This window comes from Palaemon carinicauda, chromosome 3 (genome assembly GCF_036898095.1).
Source record: "Palaemon carinicauda isolate YSFRI2023 chromosome 3, ASM3689809v2, whole genome shotgun sequence".
NCBI lineage: Eukaryota > Metazoa > Arthropoda > Malacostraca > Decapoda > Palaemonidae > Palaemon > Palaemon carinicauda.
In genome coordinates this window covers 143445495-143459716 of record NC_090727.1, presented here as the reverse complement: position 1 = coordinate 143459716, position 14222 = coordinate 143445495, and the positions used below count along the sequence as shown (strand labels likewise).

The following is a 14222-nucleotide window of genomic DNA, read 5'->3' as shown; positions in this document are numbered from 1 at the left end:
AAAAATATTCATAATTAATCATCTAAGCAGATCAATACCCCAGTTTTTAAAATGCCTTTTTTTTTCTTTTCTTTTTTCTTCTTTTTTTTGTAGGAAGGTATTAAGAGACGCCAGGTAGCACTTATTTTTGTTTCTAATATAGAATTTAGAATTTATCATAATTTCAACAGAACATCATTTTATGGCGAATGTAAGTCTTGGTTACTAACATAATTGTGGCATCAAGAACCATGATTCGAAATATTTTCTTCAGAGAAATATTTACCTAACAGTAGTTACACGTATGAATTATTTTTTGCTAATCTATATATATCCATACATGTATCTTTCTACATACATACTTGCATGAACATACACTCACGCAAGAACCCACAAAAATATACCGCTGGATGTTCGATTACAGAAGTTCAGATACGCAGTGTATGGTCAGACCTTGAACAAGTGACCATCCGGAGGACAGACGCTGTTGGCATTTAAGCACTGTGAAATTATATATATACCAATTTTTTTAAAAGTATTGCTATAATACAAATTTATCTTCGATGACCAATTTTCTGTAGAATTGATTTCGTACCTGCACGAGAAAGTCAAAATAAAGTGAATGGAAAGATATTGTAAAAAGGTTCAGGCCTATTTTATATGGCTTTAATTGACCTTTTGGTATCATGCTTGAAGTTCCATGGGTCCCATAGAACGTCATTCTCAGCATGAACTGCTCTTGGGCCTTATTTAAATTATAGATGTTATTATTTATGCCACCTTATATCATCAAAGAGCATAGTATGCATAAGAATTTAATCATACAAACTGTATGTACAGCAGCATGCATTATCCAGTGTGTATGTATGGCACTATATATCATACAACGTGTGTGTATGCCACCTTCCCCTTAAAGAAAGTTCATGTTTAGTACTCTATAGCATACCAATGATATTGAAAGTATGTTTTATCATCGAAGTGTATGTATGGCACATCACATCATCCAAGGGATATGTGCTGCATCTAACATAACTAGCAAATACATATTTTTACGATATGCATTTAACTTTACATAAACCTTCCCTTAAGGTCCAGCTTAAATGGTGATGTATCAACACAGAACATCAGAACGATTAGAAAAACCTGCTTAATATGATCTGATTATTTTTATTTTGGGGACTGAACTTATCAAATGAGGACATAGGTGCGTGTATACGAGAGGTAATTAACTATTTGAGCTTCAAAACCTTTTGGAAGATTGGAAGGGTTGCCGGAATGGGGGAAGGGGGCAAAATTAAGGATGCATGAAGGAATAAATGAGGCAGATGTTTTATGAAGTTCTGTAACTGGCTAATGACAGTATGTGGACTGAGATGAGATGAGACTTATTTTTCAACTGCCGATAGACTGCGTAAATTAGGTGATAGGAGAGATTAGATTAATGTTTAGATAATGTTCCGAAAGAGACATTGGATAAGATACGTAAATAGAAAGATGCTTTGAAAAGATCAATGTAAATAAGGTGGTGAAGCATTTAAATTAGGTGCGGGTAAAGACACTAGAATTTAATGTAAATATCGTGCTAAAAATCACCGAAAGGTAACTAAGGTTACTAGGGTTGTTGTGGCCTGATTGGTAACGTCTCTGCTTGGTGTTTGCTAGTCGGGAATTCGAGTCCCGCTCAGTCTCGTTAGTGCCATTAGTGTCGGCAACCTTACCATCCTTGTGAACTAAGGGTGGGGGCTTTGGGGGAGCCTATAAGTCTATCTATTGAGTCATCAGCAGCCCTTCCTGGTCCTACCTTGTGTGGAGAGGGGCTTGGCTATACTGATCATATGATATATGGTCAGTCTCTAGGGCATTGACCTACTTGATAGGGCAGTGTCACTGTCCCTAGCCTCTGCCATTCATGAGCGGCTTTTAAACCTTTAGATAGAAACACTGGGTAAAGCATACGAACAAGATGTAAAATGAGACCTCGGATAACACGTGTAAATAAAGCGCTACAAACTGAATAATCCACGTGCATAGAGGTAAAGAAGTCAGATAATGAGATTCTTGAAATGACTTGGGATAAAGCAAGTAAATAAGAACTTAGAGACTAAGAAAAATAAGTTCGGTACTAAGAGCTGTGGACCGATCGCGGACCAAAGGAAGTAGATTGGACAAATAAGGTGTCATAAGAGGTTATGAACAAGAGGTTACTTGCAGACATCACATACTGTATGTGATAGAAGTATCATCCAGTAAAAAACCACCAGTAATATTGTTAGAGAGGACTTTGCTGCAAGTTTATATCAGTGAGAGGAATATGCATTGTTAGCTTCCTCCTCCTCAAACATAGAAATTAAAAGAAAACAAAATGCTGGGTACATCGATGACGTTCATTTATGGTGTGCCAAGATTTTTTTGCTTTGCTCTTTAGAATTGGAACGGAGAGACCTGGAAGTATAGATTTGTCCCATGTGTTTTGTTAGTTCGAGATTCAAATATAAAGTAGCCTTCAGTGATGATATTTTGTTCATGTTATGGATTGTACTCCCAGTAAATTTGTTCAGAATTTGATTTAGATTAGTAAGTGTCATAAAATGGATATTTAGTTTCATAATATATGTCATGATAATATAACATGTATATTGTGTATCTCTCTCTCTCTCTCTCTCTCTCTCTCTCTCTCTCTCTCTCTCTCTCTCTCTCTCTCTCTCTCTCTCTCTCTCTCTTTATATATATATATATATATATATATATATATATATATTTATATATATATGTATATATATTTATATATATATATATATATATATATATATATATATATATATATATATATATATGTATATGTATATTCTGATTTGGTTACATGTACGCGTATGCATGTATATCAATGCGCATGATAAATATGAACCATGTTTTTATATAGCTATATTTAAGTAACCTTCATTTTTTCTCTCCTCAACTTTGCATTGTGCTAGAACAAATGAAATCCCTTATATAGGAATCGGCTCATTCCCAAAATACTCCATGGTCTTCATGGAGTTACATACGCATTGAACTAGTTTTTCTTTGTTTTCGTTGGCTATTGTTTGGAGGCATTTGGCAGATAATGGATGACATTCATTATAGATCGACTTTTAGAGAAGAGATATACGCTGTGAGAATAGCCTTGATATATCCGGCTGTTTATTTTTTACTCCTATCCAACCTTTGTTTTTAATTGTGTCAATCGAATTGCGGAACATATATCAGATGGAAGTTGTTTTAAGCTTTTAGTTTTTTTTTTTATTCATAAATGTCTTGCTGTTCCAATCTTCCGCCATTTGGTTAATATTTACGGAAACAACATTATCTCAGAGAATAAACATGGAGTTATATATATTTTTTCTCAATTATTCTGTATCTACTTGACATTTGTAACAACTGTTTTTTCTGTATCTGCTTGACATTTGTAACAACGGGTTTTCCTGTATCTACTTGACATTTGTAACAACGGTTTTTCCTGTATTTACTTTAGATTTGTAACAAGGGGAGTTCATTGATTGATTATTACCAAATATATGAATAAAGGTACAGGCATTAAATAAACAGATATGATCGACGCCAAGCTAAGGGAGTTGTTGATATATGTTAGGTATTGAAGTAAATGACTGAAAGTTCCTTACATTATTTAACTAAGGCGTGTATCCGGCACACTACTTCTCCTTACCCTGGGTTTGGCTTGGAAAGGAAGAGAGATTTAAATCGGTGAGGGTGGTAGATGTAGATGCATCTGTAGATGAACGTGAGCCAAAATGAATCTTCTTATAATGAATCAACTTATATTATGTTCTGACTGACATGGCCTGGCAATGTGTGAGCTTCCTTGGCAGTCATGCAGACATAAAAAGCTAACAGAGAAATAGACAATGTTTTCTGTGTGTTTGTGTGTAACAGAGAGAGAGAGAGAGAGAGAGAGAGAGAGAGAGAGAGAGAGAGAGAGAGAGAGAGAGAGAGAGACAGGCTGGCAAATTGTCAAACAGCTCCATGCAGCCATGCACAAGGAAATGAACAGCTCCTGAGAAGAAGGAAAAAAAAAACGATTTCTTAATTCGTCTCTAGCAAATGGTTTCCATAAATGAATTGCCATTGTTAAGCTTTCTCGCCACACTCCCATAAGGAAGAGTCGACTACAATAGGCTTTCTTAGTTCTGTGACAGTGTCGTTATTTATGTGAATCAGGTCCGAGGGAAAATCATAAAATGGATTTTGGCCAGATGGTTCCTAAGGAAATGTATTAAATTTTTCCTTATTCTTAGAAAATATTAGTGATTTAGTGTTTTTGTTTTTTCATCATTGAAAAAAATATATATAATTTTTGTTCTCGAATATTGGTCATATTTGGATAAGCATGATTTCGCATTTGTTATCCAATGAATTAAGTAAAAAAAATATTCACTCAACATTTTCGTTAAGTTGATAATCCTTGTGTTATTATTATTGTTATTATTATTATTATTATTATTATTATTATTATTATTATTATTATTATTATTATAACTGTTATCGTTGTTATTATTATTATTATCATTATTATTATTATTGTTATTATTATAATTATTATATATTATATATTATTGTTATAAGCCGAGCTGCAACCTTAATTGACAAAGAAGCTTATTGCAAGTACTAGGACTCCAATAAGAAAAGCATTTCAGCACCGATCTAGAAATACATGTATAAACTAAGTTATAAAAGAGATATAACAAAACTGTAAAAATAACAAAATATCCTTGAGCAGGACAACTAAAAATATTTAACTTTAAATTATATAAATACAAGTTGTTCACGCTGCATTGCCATGGACGGCATTATATCCCGCCGCGACTTCAGGCAACAAGCAAAACAGCCCCAAGTTTCCTATTGCTGTTGGTGGTACAACCTTGGAAGCATCCTCTAGAGAGGACATAGAAACTGAAGCCATGAGAAGACAATTTCATGGTTGAAGAGAGAGAAAAAGGGATGGGGGCCTTTTTCCCTCTGGTTTTGCAGGAAAATTGTGAGCCTGCTGGAAATTCTGGGGGGAAAAAAAACATCAAGCTGGAGAGGTTAACCGAGTGTTTTCATTCGTCTTGTAGATCCTATCGGTTTCAGAATTGTGATTTTATAGGGTTGGAATTTTTTTTTTCAGGAATTTTTATTCTTTTCATGTTATATATATATATGTATATATATATATATATATATATATATATATATATATATATATATATATATATATGTACTGTATATATATATATATATATATATATATATATGTGTGTGTGTATATATATATGTATATATATATGTATTTATATATATGTGTGTATATATATGTATATATATATATATTATATATATATATATATGTGTGTGTGTGTGTGTGTGTGTTTATGCATATATGTGTGTGTGTATATATATATATATATATATATATATATATATATATATATGTATAAAATATATATATATATATATATATATATATATATATATATATATATATATATATATATATATTTCAAATGTAATTTTCTCTTCAAGTTCAAGCAAATGTTTTATTTGTATATATCTCTAACGTTTTTTTTTTTTATAAAATTGCAATAATGCAAAGAATCCGTGTAAGTTTGTTTATATTATTAATGCAGGGTTTAATTTCTAAGCATAGAACTCTTTCATACATTGTATGATTATTTTCAATCGCGTATTTTTCTAGTTAACGTCTATAAGCCTTATTAAGGTATTTTTTGTTGTCTAGGATTAAAAGTATTTGATCAGAGTAAGTTAAAATCTCATAATTTTATGACGTTATTATAAGCTAACCTGCAAGGCTATTTAGAAAATTAGAATACTCCAATGCCATGGGCCCTGAAAAGGAAAGCAGACTATTTCGGAAAGAAATGTAAAAATACTGAATAAACTCTAAAAGATATAAAATAAGAAATAACAAATTACAATTTTAGATCAATAAATAACCGAAGATTTAAAATTAAACTCATGTCAACGTGCTAAGCAATAAAAGCATAATTCCAAATTCGAGCTACAGAAGTTTCACCAATTCAACTAAAAAATTAGAAAGGTCATTTCATATTGTGGTCACAGTTAGAATAAAACTTGTAGAATGCGGGACTACTGAACTGTGCTAATTGAAAGGAAAGACTTAGAATTAGCTATTCTTTGATTTTTTAAATTTCTGTTTATTCAGTCGAAGAGCTACGGTGCAAAACATATTTGTAAAGTGTATTGTAATAGATGAAACCATAAGACTTTAGTCATGTTTATTTATATGGACATCCTCCTTATTTTTTTTTCTTTTCTTTTTTTTGTGAGTTTTTGTCATGTCAATTTTTTGTTTTTATCTTAAGGTCCATGAAAATGTCTTTTAGTAAGGGACAGGTTTTCGTTGTATTTTCATAGACATTTTTATCCCTTTAATTTGTACATTATTATGGTTAGTCGTTATAATTCCTTATTTGTGAATATTTGTAATGTCGAGTTTTAGTTTTCATCTTATGTTCCATGGAAATGTTTTAGTAAAGGACAGATTTTTTTTGTATTTTTATCCTTTTGGTTTCTACATTATTATGGTAGCCCGTTATTATGATCCCTAAATAATAAAACAAATCAGGATTTTAATGATTTGAAGGACATTTATTACAATGCTTGTCAAGTTCATGGTTTATAATATATAAAGAAAAGTATGATGTAAATTTAATTATAAACTGACGGTAACTCAACGAAATTCGATTTGGGCGTTTCTACGTGAATATAAGGGTACTGATAACTGGGGCTTCCGTCGTGTATACTGTATACTACACCCAGGTGGACCACACGCACCTGAAGACACCCAAATATACGAGATGTGTAGTGCTGAAAAGAATGCAATCGTGATCCCATCTTCACACCTCATCGCAGATTTGTATCAGCAAACGTGGACAGTTTATTTTTGTCTTTGTTGTCTTTCTATATCAGTTTAGAGTTGTTTTTATCTCACGTGTTTTTCTGTTTTGGTTGGCACTGTTGCTGTTCAAGTTGTTAAAGTTACCTTGGATTTTTTTTTTTAAATCCTCGAGTTTTTAATTTTCATTATTAAGTTTAGTTTTCATCAAGTCTTTATTTTCTTCATACTATCTTAAATTTTTCTTCTATCTGTCTTCACCTAAGTTCTCAAGTACCTCAAAATTGGACGTTTCTAAGTTGTTAAAGTTACCTTGGAGTTTTTTTTTTTTAAATCCTCGAGTATTTAATTTTCATTATCAAATTTCTTGTTTAGTTTCATCATCAAGTCTTATTTCCTTCACACTCTCTTCAATTTTTCTTCCGTCTGCCTTCACCAAAGTTCTCAGGTACTTTAAAATTGGACGTTTCCATAAACCTCTGCAATTGTGGCAGCGACGTTTTGAGACCATCTCAAACAATAAACTTGCCTCGACCGATCGGCAAGGGACCGCTCTCGCAATTTATGGACTGGCTGAAGGGACCTCACTATTTTTAATGCAATGCCACCTCACAGCGTCCCACTCCTGTGTGCTTTTGGGCGTTTTGTGTGTATTTCTGCTGCTGCGAAAGACTTTGTAACTTCAGGATATACTGCTAGATTTACAATCTATTATTAATTTTTTTTATTACTAAGTATGCATGGATTGCAATCTGTTTTTTTTTTTTTTCCAAAATTGTATATTTTATTCATTGGAGACTTCTCAAGGAGGCATTGGGCTTTTTCTGTATGGTTTTATATAATTCCTTGCCCACGTTGAGTAGTTCTCCTATCACTATGAATCTTGTTAGTATATCGCCCTGAGATTTTTTATTTCCTTCTTTAGTTTACGTCATTATAACTCTAATTTCCTACCGCGTTATTCCTTTTTCATCTCTTCTTATTTTCCTTCCTAATTTCCCAAAAGGACAAGGTTATACTAACATTAACAACCCTGTGGCAAGACGGAGAGTGGAAGGGGGGTGGGGGGTAATCAGCCTTGTTCCTCCTTGAGTGCAAAGAGATCACCATCTAGCACATCAGGAAGAGACGTTTCTCACTGTTAAGAAAAAGCGAAGAAGAAAAGACGCGAACTCTTAATGATAAGCATATTTATAAGCGTTGCATTTTGGCTTGCAGCCTGTTCAGAAGCCATTACGTCGGGTGGTTTCATTTGCTCGCTTTTCATTTGTTTTATTTACTGTTTTATTATTTTTTGGCTAAGAGAGAAGTGCGTTTGGTGACGAATGTAGATTAGAGACCAAGGTTATTATTCTTTCTCATTGTCGCATATTCTTAGTAATATTTATGTTTTTATTTTATGCACTTTACATAAATTCTGTTCTTTTCCGCTATCTTCATTCTCAAAAATCATTTCTTATTCATTGACAGATATTTAAATTTCATTATGAAAATAGGTGCGGCCTTCGTGAATGTTTTTAGCTTAATATCATGATTAAAGTGATCAGGTAATCATATGTCATAGGTTAATTATTACTTAAGAAAGAAATCTGTTTTTTTTTTTTATGTATTCGTTTAACGGTTCAATTAGATTTTGTTGCATATTTTGTTCGATTTATTATTATAATTTTTACTATCTGTGATACTACCGAAGTTCTTAGGTTTCCCACTGTTGTGTTTTGAAGACCCTATCTATAAAATAATATATAATTTTTTTTCTAAATCCCGAATGGCTGTGAGGAATCCTTCTTTAACACGTCTGAGCTTTGTTTATTCATTTTATCTATTCGCTGCTATATTACTTGGCACGGACAGTCGAAGTCTGTTGCGGATTCGTGGCTTGTTTCTATCTCTCCTTTGCTTAAAAGCCATTTGTGTTATTCGCTTGTTTGACTCTAGATTAATTTGTTTGCTCCCGTGTGCTTATTTATTCCCCCTCCACGTGATACAATACCCTCCCCCCCCACTTTCCCCATTCCCCCATAATCGTCTGCCTCTTGCATTTTATGGATCTTGAAATGGATGTCATCGCATTCTTTGCGTAATTGCTTTTAAAACAGGTTGTTTGTATGGGTTTAGTTACAATACAGATGTCATTTGTTTTATGGGCTTTGTCATAGCCACGTAAGCCCCTTTTCATCAGGGGAAACGGGGCTGCTTCTGCTTCTTCGTCGTCGTTGGTGGCGGAAGTGATGTTTGTGATACAGACTTCGACGGTGGCGTTCGTTTAATAAAGACCCGCGTTCCTATAGCAGGTGATGGGGCCGTTCTTGTAGCAGATAACGGCGATGCTCATCTTGTAGATGGAGAAGGCTTTCATTCGAGGCATTCCGTATAATAAGGGTTTATCACTCAACAGCAAATATGGGGGAGTTGAGATTGTAATTTCGCACATATGGGGAGTTAAGATAATAATTTCGCATTTATGGGGAGATAAGATTATAAATTAGCGAATATGGGGAGTTAAGATTATAATTTCGTAAATATAGGGAAGTTAAGATTATAATTTAGCACTTATGGGGAGTTAAGATTATAATTTCGCAAATATGGGGAGTTAAGATTATAATTTCGCACGTATGGGGAGTTAAGATTACAATTTCGCATATATGGGGAGTCAAGATTATAATTTCGAAAATATGGAGTAGTTAAGATTATAATTTCGCAAATATGGGTCAGTTAAGATTATAATTTCGCACATATAGGGAGTTAAGATTATAATTTCTCAAATATAGGGGAGTTAAGATTATAATTTCGCAAATATGGGTGAGTTAAGATTATAATTACATAAATGACGTTATATAGGCTGAAAAGTAAGTAGAATGAGCTTTAAAATGCAAAAAAAAAAAAAAAAGGAAATAAAAAAAATAAAGTTATCAACCTTTGAATATCGTCAATTTAAAAAAAATAGATGAGCGAAGGGATTCTTGTAGTATTTGACGGTTGTTTCATATACTGTATTGGATGAAGCGTTAGCGCACAATATAAGGCGATAACGGGTGTGTTCCAATGACACACGGCGGATTCGTTTCAATTGAGGATGGTGGCTGGCTGCATTCTGCGTGATAATGAGCGTATCGTATTACCGTGTTCTTAACGCCTCAATTGAACATCAAAAGTTCAAACTTGCAGCGAGGGTTTTTATGTTGAATAGGCTGACATAAGTCTATTTATAGTTTATATATGAAATATCTGTTTTGATGATGTTACTGTTTTTAAAATATTTTGACTGTTCATTATTTGGCTTATAGCATCGCCTCAATTGCACATCAAAAGTTCATACTTGGAGCAAGTGATTTTATGTTGAACAGGCTGACATAAGTCTTTTTATAGTTTTTATATGAAATATCTGTTTGGTTGTTGTTACTGTTTTTAAAATATTTTGATTGTTCATTATTTGGCTTCTGGCATCTTGCTTTTCCAACTAGGGTTGTAGCTAAGCTAGTGATCATAATAATAATAAGAATGGCAAAGGAACAGTGTTAGGGATCGTTTTGGACTCGGTTATACTGTATTGAGTACTGCGTAATGTTATTGAATACAATTCGGAGGAATTCTTAGTTTGTAAGCAGTTAACAATAAATTATTTTATCTAGTGGGGAACTGCTCCGAGGGAATGGGTGAATGCTTTTATTTTGTATATTTACTGAAGTAAAATGGGAAAAAAATACGTTTATGAATTAATGAATAACTTTATAATTGTGTACATTGGTGCATTTACCTACAGAAATACTATATATATATATATATATATATATATATATATATATATATATATATATATATATATATATATATACAGTATATATATATATACATATATATATATATATATATATATATATATATATAAATCAGCCGTGTGAAAATAAACACATACATACATAGGCATATATATGTGTATATACACACACACACACACATATATATATATATATATATATATATATATATATGTGTGTGTGTGTGTGTGTGTGTGTGTGTGTATATTTAGCATTGTCCATGCTACCTATCAACTATTACATTATTTCTTCTGCTTAGATAAATTTGGTGTTCTTGTTGTCAGTTCATATAATCGGTGTAATGTTTATTACTGTCTCAACATTATTAGGGTTATAATGTCAGGACTTTCACCCTGAATTCATATTTTTCCTTACTTGCACCATTTAATTAAAATGTCTTGTTTCTTCTCTTCCACAGCTCTACCGAACAGTAGAAAAGATGTGGGGAGGTGGAGGACCAGGAGGCCTACCTGGAAGTGGAGGAGGACCTTTACCAGGATCCGTAGGAGGAGGAGTTGGAGGTGGAGGAGGAGGAGGAGGTGGAGGAGGAGGAGGTGGTCCTTTAGGCATAGGCTCCGAACATCCACCTCACTCGACACCTGTCAATGACGACATTGAAATGAAGAAACCGACGCCCTCCAATACGCCCCCTCCTCTCCCTCCTGCGTCGGTAGCCGCTGCATCTCAAGCCGTGGCAGCGATGGCAGCTGCCGTATCCTCCGCGGCGGCGGCTATGTCGTCCTCGTCCGGTTTAACGTCATCGGCATCGCACACGCCCTCGTCTGCTCCCACGCTTATGGATACGACCTCGCACTTACCAGCTATGCTCTCCCACCTCACTCAAGGGTTGAGTAACAGCTCTAGTTTTCATAGGGAATCGGCGGCTGCCGCGCCTACGCACCACCCACAGCCGCCCACACACCACCCACAGCCTCAACAGCCTCCACACTCGCCGTCGCCCATCCACACGCCCAACCAAGAAGTGCAGAAGATGGTAAGTAGAACAGATGTTACTTTAAATAATTAGTTATTTTCTAGAGAATATTAAGTGAAAACACTTAAATTTGTCTTACTTTTAATAACTCCTTCAAGGTATCGTCCACCTATTCCTGTGTTTGTGGATGTAACACAAATGAATTGAGGTTATTATAATAAACCACTTTAAATTATCCTTCAGGTTAAATATGTTCATTATACCCATTCCCCCTTTATTTTTTCAATAACATATCTCTCGGTGGGATAATTTCATATTTTTGTGTTTTCACTGCCAGAAAACTGCTACTCCTCTGCATGTATTATCAATTAAGCTCGCGTGTGGTCTCATATTTTTGACTCTGCAAGCTCGGTGGGTGTACGTAATTTCCCCCCACCCATTATCTCTTCGATAGCATCTTTTTATCTCGACAACTGAGCGAGTTGTTGCTGCCACCAGATAGTTCTTAGTTACTAGTCTTGGTTCTCAATATATATTTTTTGGGGGGTTCGCACACATTAGAGCTCCTCTTTTGTCCCACATATTTCAGGTAGAGACTTCGAGATGTTTTTCCCTCTCCAAGAGTTCTCGTTTATATCTGAGAAGAGACTCAACATTGTCTTAAATTCTGCCTCCCTCCTGAGATTTAGTATCCCACTTTGCTTTGTTTACTCTTGGGTATTTTGTAAAGCAAGGAAAAAGTACCCGGCACTGACAGAATTCTCTTTAACGACCTCTGCAGTAATTTGAGTATCCGTATACATCTGCAAACGATCAGCATCGGTTTCCTTCTCTCGGTGGGAGTTCGTGTTCTTCACGGGTCCTTGAGAAGAGGTCCTTGTTCAATGTGAATTATGCATAGGAAGATGATTTTTACATTGCGAGGTGATGGCGTAATGTTTTTCTCAACCATTTAGTGATTCTGATCGAGATAATTAATCACTTTCGCCAACATTTTATTCTGTAATTTTGAAATCACTAATCTGAAATCATTTTGAAATCTCGTGACCAAGAAAGGGAATCCATCATCATTAGCGCAAAATCTTAATATTAAATTCTTGACGCCGAAGAAATAATTCTTAGACTTATTCTCGACAAGGAATTTAAAAGCACACTTGTAAGGACTATTTATCTGTTCCTCCTCTTTTTGCTCGTCTTTTATGCTCTCCCCAGTAAGATATTCTGGTTGATGTAAATGACACGGCAGCACTAATTCCGTAGAGGTCTCTTCTATATTTACACGAGCGCACATTTCCCCAACAGGTGATTTATAGATGCAGATAAATTTCCCAATGCAAGTCTCCTCTCCTGACAGATTGAGGAGGCGATGCATCAAGATTAAAAAAAAAAAAAGAGAAAAAAGGAAAAAGAGATAGAAGATGGGTGTTAGAAATTCTCTTAAATATAAATTACTGCCAAGATATCTCTTGTTATTTTCATCTTGATCTCTTGTTATTTTCATCTTGATTTTAAGGGATCCTTTAAACTGAAATTGCCTGCTAACTCGATGCCATTTGGACTGCCATTAATTTTCTTGTTTCTCTTTAACAGATGTGTTTTGTATTATGCATTCAAATACACACATCCACACACATGTGTATGTGTATGCGTGTTTATATAATATATATATATATATATATATATACATATATATATAAATATATATACATATATATATATAAATATATATATATATATATATATAAATATATATATATATATATATATATATATATATATATATATATATATATATAAATATATTAATTATTTCATTCAAATCACACCTTAGGGTTCATATTCGTGTTACATCTTAGCTGTGTAATCGATGTGTAGTTAAAATATATTTTTAAATTGTCCCAGGACAAGAAGTCTCCCTATTGCGTTCTCCTAGTCAATCAATTCTTGGCACGTTACTGGTTTTCCAAGATTCCTGGAACGACTATTTTTTTTCCTGAAGGATCCATATGCCTTGTTGACGAGGGGTCGGGAGGGGTAAGGGAGGGAGGGAGGGATTGATGGTAAGGGGATGTCATGGAAAGGGGAAGTTTAGGGGTTGCTTTCAGAGAGAGAGAGAGAGAGAGAGAGAGAGAGAGAGAGAGAGAGAGAGAGAGAGAGAGAGAGAGATGGAAAGGGGGTTAGCTCCCTCCTGTTTTTATCCAGGTGTATCTCTGCAAAGGCTTTCAAAATGCCTCTCCGCGTATTTTTGTAATTGTGTCAGTTACCGGCAATTTCAAACTCGATTCTGGAATGAATTTTTTTATATATCACTCTTGCTTTCCATTTTCTTCTTTATTTCTCCCCTGTTCTTTTTTTTTTCTTTTTAATTTTAAGCTGTCGTTTTCCCCGGTCAGCCTTCCACCACCCCCTTAGCGCAGCCTTCATTTTTGGAGCGACTTGCGTGCATGTGTGTGTGTGTGTGTGTGTGTCAGTGTATATGTGTATATATGTGTCTGTGTGTGTGTCTTTTCTTTCGCAACCCCTTTTAGGACTTTTATCCCCCATTTCCTTTTACCTCTTGCCAGTGTGCTAGGCTTGT

General features: G+C 34.3%; 1 protein-coding gene across 1 annotated transcript in view; it reads left to right on the top strand.

Moving 5' to 3' along the window:
• Window positions 1-12308, top strand: part of LOC137634468 (atrophin-1-like) — a 158642-nt gene extending 146334 nt beyond the window's left edge. The window contains exons 2-3 of the mRNA XM_068366883.1: window positions 11129-11704; window positions 12234-12308. Of these exons, the coding sequence (XP_068222984.1) occupies window positions 11129-11704; window positions 12234-12308 (651 nt within the window). The remainder of the gene's footprint in view (window positions 1-11128; window positions 11705-12233) is intronic.
• The last annotated feature ends 1914 nt before the right edge of the window (window positions 12309-14222 follow it).